Below are 16,528 nucleotides of genomic sequence, written 5' to 3'. Positions count from 1 at the left end.
CTCTTAGGTTTTTACTTAGGTTTTTTGAAAAGCATGTAGACTACTACTAGACCTTATAAAAATGTTTTGTATGTGGTTACAGTTCTGAAGCTGCTGAAAGATGGCAGAAGAAGTGGTGGTAGTAGCCAAATTTGATTATGTGGCCCAACAAGAACAAGAGCTGGACATCAAGAAGAATGAGAGATTATGGCTTCTGGATGACTCTAAGTCCTGGTGGCGAGTTCGAAACTCCATGAATAAAACTGGTTTTGTGCCTTCTAACTATGTGGAGAGGAAAAACAGTGCTCGGAAAGCATCTATTGTAAAAAACCTGAAGGATACGTTAGGTAAGTTATTTTTGTGTTAAAACACCAGTAATACTTTCTTTTAAATGATGCTAGAGCTTGTTTCTTTGTATAGAATTTTGGCAGCATTGGGCAGAATTGACTAGAAAAGGCCAAGACTAGAGTTTCAGCTAGGCCAGGTAAGTTTGCTCATTGCAGGTATTCAGCCAAGTCAGAAGAGTATTAAAGGCCATAAGTGTTAGTGGGCAGTTTCTGTAAATCTCGCTGGTGTTCAAGGGTCAAACCAGAGTGGTGCCAATGAGCAGGACTGAATCTGATCCTCTAGCCAGGGCCCCTTGAACTGCAAGTGCCTGTTGGAGTTTAGGTAAATTCTGCATCTAATTGAGACAAGGATAAATAAGGGAAATTCAGAATTGCTTCTTTGGCATTAAGGCAGTTTTTTTTTTAACATGGCACGTTGCTGTATTTTAACGTTTAATAGCTTATATTTTGAATTTTGCTTTTAAAAACCATCATTTTGTTTTTGCATTTGATAAAAGTTTTAAATTGTGGATTATTACTGTAGATTAGCATCTACAAAGCTGATTTCTTATTTTGTTTTTCTTTTTTCCCCTTTTTTCTTCTTCTAACTGTAAAGTTTGTTTGTTTTTACTAGCTCTCCTTAGGGCCAGAGATAATGGAACCGGCTTTACAGTGGGCTTGGCTGAGCTGATAGGAAGGAAATATGCACAGATGAGGACTGGCCTCTTTCTTTTTTCTTTTAATTAAACTCTCCTTGGCTGACAGGAAGGAATGGGAGGGACAGAATTTCGTTTTTGGTATTCAGGCAAACATGCTGTTGCTTTGTATATATGTGGATGAGAAAATAAAATTTCTCTTTGCAAAAATAGTTTGGGAGTTATGTGGCATGATTGACAAATATGAAATATTACTAACTAACTGCTTTATTTTAGCTTTATTTTTTTATTCAAAATTATTGTTATTCTAGAGTGTTCTTTCAGTTATCAGCAGAAGACAAATCTTTTATTTTTAACACTGTAAAACAGCCAAAACTAAAATACATTACAACTCAAAGTAAATATAAAATATTGGAATATTGGTTTGTGAGTGAATAAATTTCGAGTATTCTAAAGGTAGTTTAATAAATGGCGTTATTAATCTGGATTTTCACCATGACTTTCAACTGTTGTATCTGAGGTTACCTTTTATTAAGATTTGAAGGTTTTGCAGGGGTGCCTGGGTGGCACTTCGGCTCAGGGCGTGATCCCGGCGTTATGGGATCGAGCCCCCACATCGGGCTCCTCTGCTATGGGCCTGTTTCTTCCTCTCCCACTCCCCCTGCTTGTGTTCCCTTTCTCGCTGGCTGTCTCTATCTCTGTCGAATAAATAAATAAAAAATCTTAAAAAAAAAAAAAGATTTTAAGGTTTTGCAAATAAGATCATTATTATTATTTTTTAAGTGAAGAGACCATAGTTAGGACCAGGAGTACTTCTGATTTTGTAAATATTGGACACTTATTGAAAGCATGTAGATCGGAGGTATTGGGGAAAATTAAGGTAACTTCTGTCAAGAAAGTAGGCCTGATAGTGGTGAAGGCACAAAAAGGATTAGGGCTACACCTAGAAAGACTTTTTTGTTCCTTTTTAAAAGGATACTGGTACCTGGGCCTAGAGCAAATGTTTAAACAGAAGATCATGAAAAACCTAATATCATAGAGCAAAATGGAAATATATCCCAGCTTTAGATATTACTGCATATAAACTTAAAAAGCCCAACTATATAGAATTTTTATTATTTGTTAATATGCTGGGAAAACTTCCATACTATTTTCTGATATTATTGAGACGATTTTAGAAGGACTTTATATCTATTTAAGTCCTAGAATATCTCTATTAACTTTATTACTATATTATAGTTATTGCTGCTTATATTACAGGATACGTGAAAACATTGTTTTAAGTTAATGATTTTTAGTTCTCCTGTATAATGCTGTAATTCCAGCTTTTGAATCACATAGCCTTCTCTTTCTCAGAATTTCTAAATCCCTTTTTGGTAACTTAAATGTCCCATGTGGTTAATGGATTTGTTTCACAATGATCGTGCTGGTGGAGACATTGAAAGATAAGAAAAAAGGGAGAAAACAAAGGAGAGAGTGAATGCATGAATATTTTTTCAACTATTGAAAGTACATACTTTAAATCTTCTTCTAAAATAAGTCTGAATAATAAGGTAACATTTGTGGCCATGATGATATACTTGTTTTACAGGTTCTGTTATAGTTCAGAGGGGAAAAGTTTTAGAAAGAGAGAAGCCTCAGAAAAACTTTCTGTTGCCTGGGTGTAGGCCAAGTCACATGGATTGGGTGTGGGGAGTTTCAGTGTTGCAGAACAGACCAGGAAGCTCACTGAGGATTATCCTGAGTTGTGTTAACAAACTGACAAAAGAGAACACGGGATTTTTATTCAAAATGGATTGGTTAAACGTCTTTAAAGATTTTTTCAGTAAGTTCATCTGTTTATTAAATCCATAGTTTTCTTGTAGTTTTTGAATTAGGTTTTTCACTTTTGCGAATTTAAAGAAAAAGTGTATGGAACCTGGTGTGTTTATGTAATAGACCGGTGCTTTATGTTGTTTATGAACATAAGCTAAATGATTGGTGATACTTCAAATAATATTAGTTTTGACTTTGATAAGTAATATGGTTTTAAAATGTTTTAGTAGCAGTGTTTAAAAATAAAGAGAAAAAGGATATAAATGAGTTTTCAGTTTGCAGTTTTAATTTTTGAACTTTGAACTTAGCATAGACATTTGAAGTGAATTAAGTTATAAAAATATGAGGAAAAGAAAGGATTAGGTGAGCAAGTTCCTTCATCCTCAGTATTTGAATTAACATAATACTGTTTTAGTACTTTTTACTTAGATTTTATTTTTATTATTTTTTTTACTTAGATTTTAGAGGAACAATATAGAAGATAACATTTTATAAAGCAGTGAAGAGAATGTTTTGATTTAATCAATGTAGGATTGCTAGAAATTGCTCTTTTCGTAATTGTGAGATTTGATATTTTGAAATGAGTCTTGAGAGCAGCTGCATACAAAGAAAATGAAAGCACTGAAAGAAACTAGTGAATTACTGGGATGATTTTGAGTTCCGGCCTTATTGTAATACTGATAATAATTTACCAGAGCCTAATGTATGTATTTGCTAATGGCCTTTTTATGATCTTTTGATAGTAAACTTGATTTGATCTCTTTGAACATTTGCTTGGTGTTTCTAGAAAAATGAACAGAGGAGTTGTTATAGAAGTCTCATGCATAAGGAATCTGAGGAAACAAAGAGTAACCTGTTGAGAGATTCATTTTCAGGCATAATGGAAAAGGAGCAAGTACTTTGTTGAGAAAGAATGTCGTGAATTGTAATATTAAGACTCATTTGTTTCTTCAGTTAACCTTGGTGGCCAAATGAATCCTTCTAGAATATCTCTCTTTTGTTTACTTTTTGAAAAGTTAATACATTTTTAGATCACTTTTTGGGTTAGTTTTCCTTTTGGAAAGTTATTAATTTATTCATTTGTTTATCAACATGTTTTTCTTGAGAGCCTACTGCAAGCCAGACAAAAATCATAGAATGAAAAACTAACTTTTATAGAATTTACATGATGAGGAGGTAGATGGGGGTTGTTATTTAATATTTAGAACAGTGGATTTCATATCTTGGCTTGGTCATAAGTGATGGTCACTTGGTGGTCAACCAGAAATGGTGTAAAAAGAATGTATTGTGTCATTGATATGGTGATTCATTATATATATCAATACAATGATAAAGTTATCATTCTCTCTGTTGTCTCAGAAAGTCGATAATCTTAAATACATATGTAGACCTGAGGGGTCAAGGTTTGAGATTTGAAACCAAGATATTCCTATTTTCATTACAAAATTTGTATTTATTTTGCTTTGCAGTAGAAGATACAAATATGTGTTCCTTGTATGGTGGCTAGAATAAACAAAGAGGGTATAGTATTTTAGATAAAATAGAGAATAATAAAAAATAATAATTTATCTTATGTAGATGAAATGAGCAGATAAAAATACAAAAATTTAAATAAAAACCTGTAATGGAAAGAACACCATTTATTTGTATTTAGAATTCCCTGGTTTTGCTCCCAGATGTGCCACTTATTTAACCATGTAGCAAAGGGTATATAACTAAACTTTCTTGACTTCTTATTATTTGTGAAGGAGAGTTGGGCAAGACTAGATGATCCTGGAAAGTCCCTTCTAACTCTAAAATCTTATAGTCCTGGTAAAACAACTGATCGGTCTTACATGTGATAGAAATCAAGGGAAAATCCATGAGGGAGAAACTGGTTTTGAAGAAGTAGGAACATAAAAACCAGAACTAAAGTTCTTTAAAGAATTAGAGTCAGTAATATTTTCTCTGCCTCATTCTGTTGAACATTTATTTAGTCAATGATTTAGATGGAAGATGACATGCTTAAAGAAAAGAAGCCTTAGCCGAAAGAATTACTAATACATTGAATTCACATACATATTTGAAAGGTGAAACTGAGATAGAAATAAACAAGGTAAATGGGTAAAGATATTATAATGTAAAATTCTACATTAAGTTTTTAAAGGGACTTGAAAAGATTGCTGAGAACCTGGCCTGGCAGGACTTTATATGAGTAAGAGCTGCTGTGAGGTCATGATCTTGGGGTCATGGGATTGAGCCCCGCATTGGTTGGGTTCCAGTGTGGGGCCTGCTTAAGATTCTCTCTCCCTCTCCCTCTGCCCTTTGCCCCCTCTAAAAAATTTAAAAAGAAAGACTGCTATGATGTTTTGGGTGCTAAAGAATTTCAATGCAGTTCGTGATAGCATTGATTCAAATCTTTGTCATTCAAGTGAAAGGATGCAAATAGCTGCTTTATGTGTGTCCTGGCCAAATGAAACATGACATAGTTTATCCACTTTGGATAGATAGATAGATACACTTTAACAATGGTATTGAGAAACTTGGATGCTGCCAAGATACTAGCATCCAGCATATCAAGGATTTGGAAACCAGGTTGTATAAAAGTAGTTATGGGTACAGTGATTTGCCTTAGGAAGAAGACAGCTGTCATGTGACTGGAATATTCACATTGCTTAACCAGATTCTTAATAACTTGGAGGAGTTAATATATTGTTTTGGTCAAGAAGCAGTGCTGTAGGAGGAGAGAAGATAGACCGGTGGGTAGGAGTGAGGAGCAGATTGGAAGCTATACTAACACTTTTGGTTTTTTGAACAAAGCTAATGATAAAAATGACTGCCTCATTTTTGAGTGAGCACATCCTCAGTGCTCAGACCTGAGCATCCCCTCCCGACCTTGGCCAAGTCTAGCTATAAAATGCAATAATAAAGATGTAAGTGTTTTTGAAAAAATTAAATTCCAGAAGCACTAGGAGTAGTAACTACCATTGATTAATGGAGTGCCTGCTATGTGCTATGTAATGTGCTGGGTGCTTTACATATAACTTCTTTAAACAAATGGTAGAAGGTAGGTACTTACTAATACACCACCATTTCACAAACCTGGAAAATTGGAGTTTAAAGAAGATAAATAACTCAACCAAGATCAGATTAACCAGTACAAGTAGCAGGACTAATATTTAAATTTAGAAGGTTTTTTGTTGTTGCTGTTGTTAGAGTTTTACTAGTGTACCCATTAAGACTGAAGAGAAAGAATTAGAATCAGATAAGCAGTGGATTAGAAAGATTTGATGCAAAGGGGACTAAAATTAGGAGGATTGTGGAGAACTAACTATGAAGTTGAGAATAATTTAGAAAAGTTAATACCTTGATCTGGGGGAGCCTGCTTGTTGTGGATGATCTCATTGTTGGCCGATTATAATTGAGAAATTAAGAGATGCTGATATTTTACATTTGTATAATTTCGTAAAGTACTTTTCCATGTATTCTCTCATTGGTAACAGAAGATTGGAAAGACCATTTTTTAGCAATAGAGACAAAGGGCAATAAGCAGGTTCTTCTCAAAGAATTGTAAGCAGGGGAAAAAAAAAGCGGGCTTTCGATTATGCATGCATTTGTCAGTCATGCAGTTGATAAACACTAATGGAACACTTAATATGGGCCAGTCAGTGGGGATAGAGAAGTGATTAAAAACATGGTGTTTGTTCTCATAGAAGTAAATATTGGTATACAGAGGGTCAAACATTACCTTAAAAATATTTACAAAGAATAGTAGTGGCACAAAAGAGAAATACATCTGTTCTCTTTTGGTGAGAAGATACCTTGTTTGAGTCTTGAAGAATAAGGGTGGCTTGTGTTTGAGGTAAAAACAACGACGACAAAAAACCATCATGTGGCATTTGGAGGTGGGGTCTTTCAAGTGATTACATCACGAGGATGGAGCCCTTATGAATGGGATTAGTGCCTTACAAGAGACTGCCTCTCCTCATTTGTTCTTCTCAGAGTCCTCCCAGAGAACTGCCTCTCCTCAGGAGACAGCAAGAAGGTGACTAGAAACATAATCTGTCAGAGCCTTGATCTTGGGATTCCAAGCTTCCAGAACTATGAGAAATAAATGTTGTTTAAGCCAGAAAAAAAAAAAAAATCATGAGCAAAGGCTCAGAGTCTTGCAAGGGCCTGGGTTTTTTGGGTACTGAGGAGCTTATATGCCTTGGCATTAGTATGAGGTTGAAGAAATGCTCACGAGATCACAGAGGGCTTTGTGTTGCATAGGAAACAAATATTCTAAGCTTATGTTTTTTCCCCTAAAATATTTCTGGCGTCTGTGATTAAAATAGGTTGTTTTTGGTGTGTTCCTACTTGGAAGTTTAATGGGTGGGTCTGTCCAAAAATTCTCATTCTTTTTTTGACAATGTATAATTAGTCTTGGGCATCTTTTTCAGAATTAAAAAAAAAATCATTTTGGAACTAACCTTTAGTTTCAACTTTAAAATTTGTATTTGCTTATATCACTCTCAATTTTAATCAGTCTGGTGAATGCACAGTTCTAAATTGTATAGGAAATGCAAAAGATCAGTGAGACATGGAATGCTCTTCCTTTCGGGAAGCTGATGGCTATAGAAGATGAGCTTAAAAGACAAACACAAGAAATGCTGTGATACAACTATCTCAGAAGCACAAGGTGCTAGGGTGCTTTAACAAGGAGAGCTAACATTATTGGGGAATGATGGTGAGAAATGAAGGATGTTGGAAAACACAAAATGGAAAGTGAGTTAAATAAAATTATTTGAAATGGCACTTCTTGAATGGGTAGGTTTTTGATAGGCAGAAGTATTTTTTAAGATTTTATTTGCTTGCTTGCTTATTTATTCATTTATGTATGTATGTATGTATGTGTTAAGAGAGTGAGAACACAAGCAGGGGGAGCAGCAGAGGGAGAGGGAGAAACAGGCTCCCTGGAGCCTGATGCAGGACTCAATCCACGGACCCCAATCATGACCTGAGCCTAAGGCAGATGCTTAACTGACTGAGCCACCCAGGTGCCCCAGTAGGCAGAATTTTAATAAGGTTTTGAGTACAAACTAGCAAACAGGGCAACAAAATTCTGAAGGTTGAAATATTATTTATTCAGTGGTTTTTAAGTGGCCCACTTTTATTAAGATTTAGGATAGTTTCATTGCAGGGCATTATGGAAAGAATCTTATTTAACAATTACTATATGTACTGTGCTATTTATTTTATTCACTTTTTAAAAATTTATTCGCTTCTTACAGCACTGTGATAGAAAGTGGTGTTTTCTCCATTTCCAAGCTCAGAAAAGTGAAATAGTTTGCTCAGGTTTCCACAGTAAGTGGTATAGCTGGGATTTGAACTCAAAGGTTCATTCAAAGTTTATGTTGTTTTTTGGGACACCCAGGTGCCTCAGTTGGTTAAGCATCTGCCTTCAGCTCGGGTCATGATCCCAGAGTCTTGAGATCGAGTCCTGCATTGGGCTCCCTGCTCAGCAGAGAGCCTGCTTCTCCCTCTGCCTGCCTCTCCCCCTGCTTGTGCGCACGCGCGTGCTCTCTCTCTCTCCTGTGTCTTTCTGTCAAATAAATAAATAAAATCTTTTTAAAAAAATTACAAACTCTTTGCTGTCTTCAGTACTCTGTACCATAAGCGGAGAAAGGAAGAGTGAGGACATTCCGGAGAGAGGGCTATAGATTCTAGGAAGAGTATTTCTCTTAATTTGGTAGTCAGTAAAGAACCACTGTTGACTTCTGAGCAATAATATCGTGTGACTACAACTGTATTTATGGATGATGGGTTGGAGCAGGACACATTGAATTAGTAAGAAAACTAGTTTAGAGGGTTATCGAAGACTCAAACGCAACAAAATGGGCCTGAAAAAGCATGGGAATAGTGGGAATGGAAAGTGTTGGCAGAAAGGAAATAAGGATTTGATAGGGGAATCTTTTTAAAAAAAATTTTTATGAGGTAAAATTCATATAACAAAATTAATCATTTGAAGTGTGCATTTCAGTGGTACTTAGTATACTAACAGTGTTTTGCAACCATCACATCTGTCTAATTCCAAACCATTTTCATCACCCAAGAAAACCCCATTCCCATTAAGCAGTCACTCACCATTATACCCTCCCTTCATCCCCTGGCAGTTGCTAATCTGCTCTCTGTCTGTATGAATTTACCTATTTTTGCTATTACATGTAAATGAACAATATGTGATCTCTTGTGTCAGGTTTCTTTCAGTAGGCATCCCGTTGTTGAGGTTCATCTATGTTGTAGCATGTGTCAGTACTTTATCCCTTTTATGGCTGAATAATCCATTATATGGATATGTACCACTTTTCGTTTATCCATTAATCTGTTGATGGATATTTGGGTTGTTTCTACCTTTTTGTTACTGTGTATAGTGAAGCTATGAACATTTGTGTACAAGTATTTGAATATGTGTTTTCAGTTCTTTTGGGTATATACCTAGGAAGGGACCGTTAAATTGTTTTCCACAGCAGTTGTACATTTTACATTTTGAACACCAGTGTAGGAGGGGTTCCAGTTTTTTCCATATCCCCATCAATACTTGTTATTTTCCTTTTTTTAGTTTGGTTTGGTTTTGTTGTAGCTATCCTAATAGGTGTGAAATGGTATTTCATTGCGTTTTGATTTGCATTTCAACAAAGATGGTGAACATCTTTTCATGTGTTTTGGGGGCATTTGTATATATCTTTGTTGGGGAAATGTTTGTTCAGGTCCTTTGTCCATTGTCGAAATAGGTTCTTTTGCTTCTGGGTTTTAAGAGTTCTTTATATGTTCTGGATATAGACCGTAGACTGTAAATTATTCTTTTTTTAATTGCTTGTGCTTTTGGGGTCAAATCTAAGAATTCATTGCTAACTCCCAGGTCATAAAGATTTTCCCCTGTGTTTTTTCCGATAGTTTTGAAGTTCTAGCTCTTATAGTTGAATAATTGATCCATTTTGAGTTAATTTTTGTTTGTTGTGCGAAGTAGGAGTCTACCTTCATTCGTTTGCATATGGATATCCATTTCTCCCAGCACCATTTGTTGAAGAGCCTGTTCTTTCCTCCATTAAATGGTCTTGGCACCTTTGTCAAAAATCAATTGACCATGGATATATTGAGTTTATCTCAGGACTCTCAGCTCTATTCTTTTGGTCTATATGTCTGTCCTTTTGTGCTAGTGCCATACTGTTTTGATTACTTTGTGGCTTAGAAGTGAATTTTGATATTGGGAAGTGTGAATCCTCCAGTTTTGTTTTCATTTTTTCATTTTCGGGGGTGGGGACGCAAAGGGGGAGAGAGAGAGAATCTTAAACAGGCTCCATGCCCAGTATTAAACAGGCTCCATGCCCAGTATGGAGCCCAACCCGGGGTTCGATCTCATGACCCTAAGGTCATGACCTGAGCTGAAATCAAGAGTCGTTGCTTAACAGACTAAGCCACCCAAGTGCCCCATTGTTTTCATTTTTTAGAATTGTTTTGGTTATTTGGCGTCCCTTGCAATTCCATATGAATTTTAGAATCAGCATTTCCATTTCTGCAAAAAAGGAGTATTGGAACTTTGATAAGGATTACATAGAATCTGTGGATCACTTTGGATAGTATTGCCATCTAAAAATATTGAACCCCCATCCATAAACCTAGAATGTCTTTTCATTTATTTAGGTCTACTTTAATTTCAGCAATATTTTGTAGTGTTCAGTATACTGGTCTTGTACCTCCTTGATTAATAAATTTAACCTCTGTATTTTATTATCAGTGCTATTATAAATGGAATTATTTTATAAATTCTCTCTTCAAATTGTTTACTGCTAGTATATAGAAATGCAGCTGGTTTTTGTGTGTTGATTTTGTATCTTGGAACCTTGCTAAATTTGTTCTAACATTTTGTGTGTGTGGGTTTTTTAGGATTTTCTGTATATAAGATCATGTCATCTACAAATAAAGATTATTTTACTTCTCCCTTTCTTGTTTGGATCTCTTTTATTTCTTTTTCTTGTCTAATTGCCCTGGCTAGCACTTCCAGTACATAGAAGTGGCTGAAAGGGCATCTAGGTCTTGTTCCTGATCTTAGCTTTCAGTCTTTTACTATTGAGTGAGATGGTAACTGCAGATTTTTTTTTTTAAATAAATGCCCTTTATGATGTTGAGGAAATTCCCTTGTATTCCTAGTTGGCTGATACTTTTTATGATGAAAAGATGTCAGATTTTATCCCCAGTGCTTTTCTACATCAGATGAAATCATCATGTGCGTGTGTTTTTCCTTCCTTATATTAATGTGATATATAATACTGATTTTCGTATTGTTGAGCAGGTGAACTACTTTTCCATTCCTGGAACAAATATCCCTTTGTCATGATATATGCTGCTATATTGTTTGTTAGTATAGATGATCCCTATTTTTTGCAGATTCCATATTTGTGAATTTGTCTACTTGCTAAAATCTGTTTGTAAGCCCAGATTGATAATTGTGGTGCTTTTGTGGACATGTACAGAGTGGCAAAAATTTTGAGTTGCCTGATGCACATGTTGCCAGCCGACATTGAACAAGGTGATGCTCTGCCTTTTTGTTTCAGCTCTCATGTTGTAAATAAATGTCCTTTATTCATTCTATTTAGTGCCATGGTTTTCTCATTGGTGTGCTTTTTTTGGTTTATTCATGATTTTGCTGTCTAAAGTGCCCCCCCTCAAGCATAGTCCTGAAGTATTATCTTGTATTCCTAATTGCAGGAAAGGTGTGATTGCCTCATGTGAAAAATACATGTTAGGTAAGCTTCATTTAGGCATGAGTTACAGTGATGTTGGCCGTGAGTTCATTGTTAATTAATATCTTATATTAAATAAAGTACCTTTAAAGGGAGACACACGTGAAACAAGGTTATGTATTGCTTGGTTAACAGAAATGTTGTGAACAGAGGCTTGCAGGACCTAACCTGGTATTTCATGGTAACTTTATTGAATGTAACTACCATAAACAGCAAGAATTGACTGTTTTGTGGAGGAATTTGTAACCTTTATTCATAAGGGATATTGGTTAATACTTTTCCTGTGATATCTTCATCTGGTTTTGATATCAGGGTATTGCTGACCTCATAGAATGAGTTATGAAATGCTTCCTCCCTCCCATTTGAGAAGGAAATTTTTGTTAGAATTCATAAGTTAAGTTACCCAGTCCTGGACTTTTCCTTACTGCAAAGTTTTTGGTTATTGTTTCATTTTTTTAACTTGTTATAGGTCCGTCCAAATTTTCTATTTCTTCTTGAGTTTGTCTCTTTTTAGCAATTTGTTCTTTTCATCTAGGTTATCTAATTTATTAGTGTACAAGTTTCATAGTGTTCTGTTCTTTTTTTCTTATTGTATTTCTGTTAGGTCTCTAGTAATATCCCACTTAATTTCTTACTTTAGTAAGTTGAGTCTTTTGTCAATTTTGCTGATATTTTCAAAAACCAACTTTTAGTTTCATTGATTCTTTGTTGTTTCTGTGTTCTTCTTGTGTTTATCTCTGCTTATAATCTTTATTTCCTTTCTTCTGCTAGCTTTGGGTGTAGCTTGATCTTTCTCTAGTTCCCTAAAGAGTAAAGTTAGGTTATTGATTTGAGTGAGATCAATTTTCCTTTTTTTAAAAAAAATTCCTTTTTTATTATAGGCTTTTCGAGCTGTAAATTTCCTTCTGAGCACTGCTTTTGCTGCAGCCTGTAGGCTTTGGTATGTTGTGTTTTCATTGTCATGTGTTTCAGAGTATTTTTTAATCTCACCTGAAATTTCTTCTTTGACCTACCAGTTTGAACAGTGTGTTAATTAATTTACATATATTTGTGAATTTTCCAGTTTTCCTTTCTGTTAATTTTTAGTTTCATTCCACTATGGTCAGAGAAAATACTTTATATGATTTCAGTCTCTTTAAATGTATTTAGACTTGTCTTGTGGGCGAACATATGGTTTATCTTAGAGATAAACCATATGTTCAGTGTGCACTGGAGAAAATTGTGTATTCTGCTGTTGTTTACCAGTGTTCTATATGTCTATTAGGTCTAATTGTCTTATAGTATTTTTCAAGTCCTCTATTTCCTTAATAAATTTTTGTCTAGTTGTCATTATTGAAAAGTATTAAAGTCTCTAATTGTATTGTAGAATGTCAGTTTCTTCCTTTAATTCTGTCAGTTTTTGCTTTATATGTCTTGGGGCTCTCTTGTTAGGTGTGTATAATATTTGTAATTGTTATATCTTCTTGATGGATTGACGCTTTTATCAATATATAATGTCCTTCCTCGTCTCCTGTAACAACTTGTGTCTTAAAGACTACGTTGTCTGATACTAATACAACCACCGCAGCTCTCTTTTGGTTACCATTTTCATGAAATATCTTTTTCTGTCCTTTCACTTTCAAACCTGTTTATCTCTGGATCTAAAGTGAGTGCTTATTGATAGCATAGAGTTGGATCTTGTTTTTATTTTTATTTATTTTTAAAGATTTTATTTATTTGACAGATAGAGACAGCCAGCGAGAGAGGGAACACAAGCAGGGGGAGTGGGAGAGGACGAAGAAGGCTCATGCGGAGGAGCCCGATGTGGGGCTCGATCCCACAACGCTGGGATCACGCCCTGAGCCGAAGGCAGACACTTAACCACTGTGCCACCCAGGCGCCCCTGGATCTTGTTTTTAAATCCATTCTGCCAAGCTCTGCCCCTTTCAGTATTTTAATTCACTTAGCTTTTTAAAAAGATTTTATTTCTTTCTTTGTCAGAGAGTGCGAATTCGCACAAGCAGGGGGAGTGGCAGGCAGAGGGAGAAGCGGGATCCCTGCTGAGCAAGAAGCCCGAGGCAGGACTCAATTCCAGGACCCGGGGATCATGACCTGAGCCAAAGGCATACACTTAACTGACTGAGCCACCCAGGTGTTCCTAATTCACTTATATTTAAAGTAATTACTAATAAGGAAGACCTTTTGCTCTTCTGCTGTTTGTTTTCTGTATGTCTTAAGCCTTTTCTCCCATTAATTCTTCTATTACTGCCTTCTTTTGTAATTTTTTTCTGATGTACCATTTTCCCTTCTCATTTCTTTTCTGTATATTTTTAGTTTTTTTAGTGATTACCCTGAGAATTACAATTAATAACTTTTCTAACAATCAAATTTGAATTAATGCAAATTTAGCTGGTATACAACACTACTCTTTTACAGTTCCATCTTTTTTTTTTTAAGATTTTTTTTTTATTTTAGAGAGAGGGCAGAGAGAGAAGAGAGATTTTTTTTTTTTCAAGATTTTATTTATTTGAGAGAGAGAGAGAGAGCAAGCATACAAACACAGGGAAAGGGAGAAGCAGACTCCCTGCTGAACAGAGAGCCCAGCGTGGGGCTCGATCCCAGGACCCTGATATCATGACCTGAGCCAAAGACAGACACTTAACTGAGACACCTAGGTGCCCTGAGGAGAGAGATTCTTAAAGCAGACTCCACAGTTGAGCACAGAGCCTGACTTGATCTCATGATCCTGAGATCATGACCTGAGTTGAAACCAAAAACTTAACAGACTGCACCACCCAGGCACCCCCTACAGTTCCATCTTTATACATTGTGTGTCCATTAACCTAGATTTAAAATTATTGTTTTATACATTTTTATCTTAAATCATACAGGAAAAAAGGAGGATTTACAAGCCAAAAACACAGTTTTACTGGCTTTTATATTTATGAATGAAGCTACCTTTACTATTGTTCTTTATTTCCTCATATGGCTTCAAGTTACTGTTTCGTGTCTTTTCATTTTAGTGTGGAGGACTTTCTTTAGCATTTCTTGTAGCACAAATGTAGTGTGACAAACTCCTTCAGTTTTTGTTTTAGGAGTGTCTTAATTTCTCCTTCAGTTTTGAAGGACAGTTTTGCTGGGTGTAAAATTCTTGGTCGACAGTTTATTCTTCTATCGTCAGATTCCATCCCCTTCCTAGGGTTTTTGTTGCTTCTATAGGTTGTTGTTTGCTTGTTTAGTGAGTGTTCTAAGCTATGTATTTGTAAAGTCTATATTCTTTGTCATGTGTGGCTTCTGAAGTTGGTGTTCTGTCTTTTCCTTCTCAGGGTTTTCATTCTGTCTGTCCTTTGTCCCAATTGCCCGTTGCCCCAGTCTGCTGCATCAGTTAAATGATTTCACTAAAAGAATGAGAATGTTCCAGGTCCAGTGAAACCAAGGCAAGCTTTTGTGCCAGTCCTTCACGTGGCTGCCAGATAGGTTGAAACCTAGAGTCACAATTCTTTGAGAATAAGGTCTGTATTGCTCTCTCTGGCATTAGGAGTGCCAGTTGCTGTCTTCAAAGCCACTACTGATTGGGGATATAAGAGATGGTAGACAAGCAATTTAAAATGCTACAGCATTCTCTTATTACAAATCAGCAGCTTTTTTCACTAATCTTTGCTCTAGTTTTTGTAAGGTTTTTTTGTTTGTGTTTTTGTTTGTTGTTTTTTTTTTTTAAAGAATTTTATTTATTTATTTGACAGAGATAGAGACAGCCAGCGAGAGAGGGAACACAAGCAGGGGGAGTGGGAGAGGACGAAGAAGGCTCACGCGGAGGAGCCCGATGTGGGGCTCGATCCCACAACGCTGGGATCACGCCCTGAGCCGAAGGCAGACGCTTAACCGCTGTGCCACCCAGGCGCCCCTTGTTTGTGTTTTTTGATGGCTGGATGGAGCCCTAGAATTCCCTACTCTGCCAGAAATCCCTGATGTGGGGATTTTTCACAGTATCATTAACCACAAGTAAGGAAGTTGGGAGGCGGGGAGTTGACTTATGGGCATGGGTGAGGTTATTTTTATTTGGACATGAGTTGTATTTGAGGTGCTAGTAGTACAATCTGTAGATGTCTGGCGACAGTTGGAATCATAGTGCTTGAATTCCAGAAAGAGGTTAGACCTGCAAAGAGACCTTGGAACCTATACAGAAGTTATAGAAAATAAAAGTATAAAATATCCTTGAAGTAGAAAGGAAGTCCAGGCATCATATCTTGGGAAACACTGTCAATTGAGGAATCTGTTCACCTTTTTATTCAGCAAACATTGACTTGTTCCTGTTGTGTGGGTGCAGGAGATACAAAGGTATTAAGATCCAGTTTTCTTTCTTCAGGAAACTCACTCATATTAAAGAAGTAAGACAAGAAAATAAGTACGATACAATTTTATAACAAGGTTTAGAGGAGCTTAGAGGCACAGAAGAATATTTAAACAGGTCAGTAGGTAAGAGAGGAGACTCAGGGGAGTTAAAGGAGAAAACAGAATAATCTATGATCTTGATTGCTGCATAGAGAGTTTGAAAAGAATGAAAGCTCTAAAAGATACTGATTTAGCAGTAAAGAGATGACATAGTTTTTATAAGAATGGTTTAATTGAGTAGTTTGCTAGAATGGTAGAGATTAAAGGACCAGATCATAAAGAGTTAGGAGTGAGTGAATGGTGAAGTTGAAGGAAAAAATGGAGGCAACTTTTTAAAGAATGGTAGAGTTCAAAAGGAGTAGCAGGATTGAATAACTTTATTTTGGAATAGAAGTGATCTGAGTATGTTTTTAGACAGTAGAAAGGACTGAGTAGGAGGGAAACAAGGATGGCTAGGAGTCCCAAAAGAGGCAGGAAAGCTGATACTTAAAAACCCAGGAGGATCAGAGATTGGAAACTTGCATGAGGAAAAATAGGGTGATAAGAAAGAGTTTCGAGAATGTAGGAAGGTACAAGAAGTTTTATATAGGAATGCCTCCAGTTTCTCAGTAAAAGCAGA

General features: G+C 36.0%; 1 protein-coding gene across 5 annotated transcripts in view; it reads left to right on the top strand.

The window, feature by feature from the left end:
- Positions 1-16,528, top strand: part of NCK1 (NCK adaptor protein 1) — a 77,071-nt gene that overhangs the window by 55,589 nt on the left and 4,954 nt on the right. For 3 of the 5 annotated variants that reach the window (XM_011231805.3, XM_002924816.4, XM_034661956.1), the window contains exon 2: positions 83-326. In XM_011231805.3, the coding sequence (XP_011230107.1) occupies positions 101-326 (226 nt within the window). In that variant the 5' untranslated portion in view covers positions 83-100. Of the gene's footprint in view, positions 1-82; positions 327-2,354; positions 2,787-15,333; positions 15,520-16,528 lie in introns of those variants that run through there. The other 2 variants (XM_011231806.3, XM_034661957.1) reach the window with 2 other exon arrangements.

Source organism: Ailuropoda melanoleuca, chromosome 6 (genome assembly GCF_002007445.2).
Source record: "Ailuropoda melanoleuca isolate Jingjing chromosome 6, ASM200744v2, whole genome shotgun sequence".
Lineage (NCBI taxonomy): Eukaryota > Metazoa > Chordata > Mammalia > Carnivora > Ursidae > Ailuropoda > Ailuropoda melanoleuca.
This window is presented reverse-complemented; position numbering and strand designations above follow the sequence as displayed.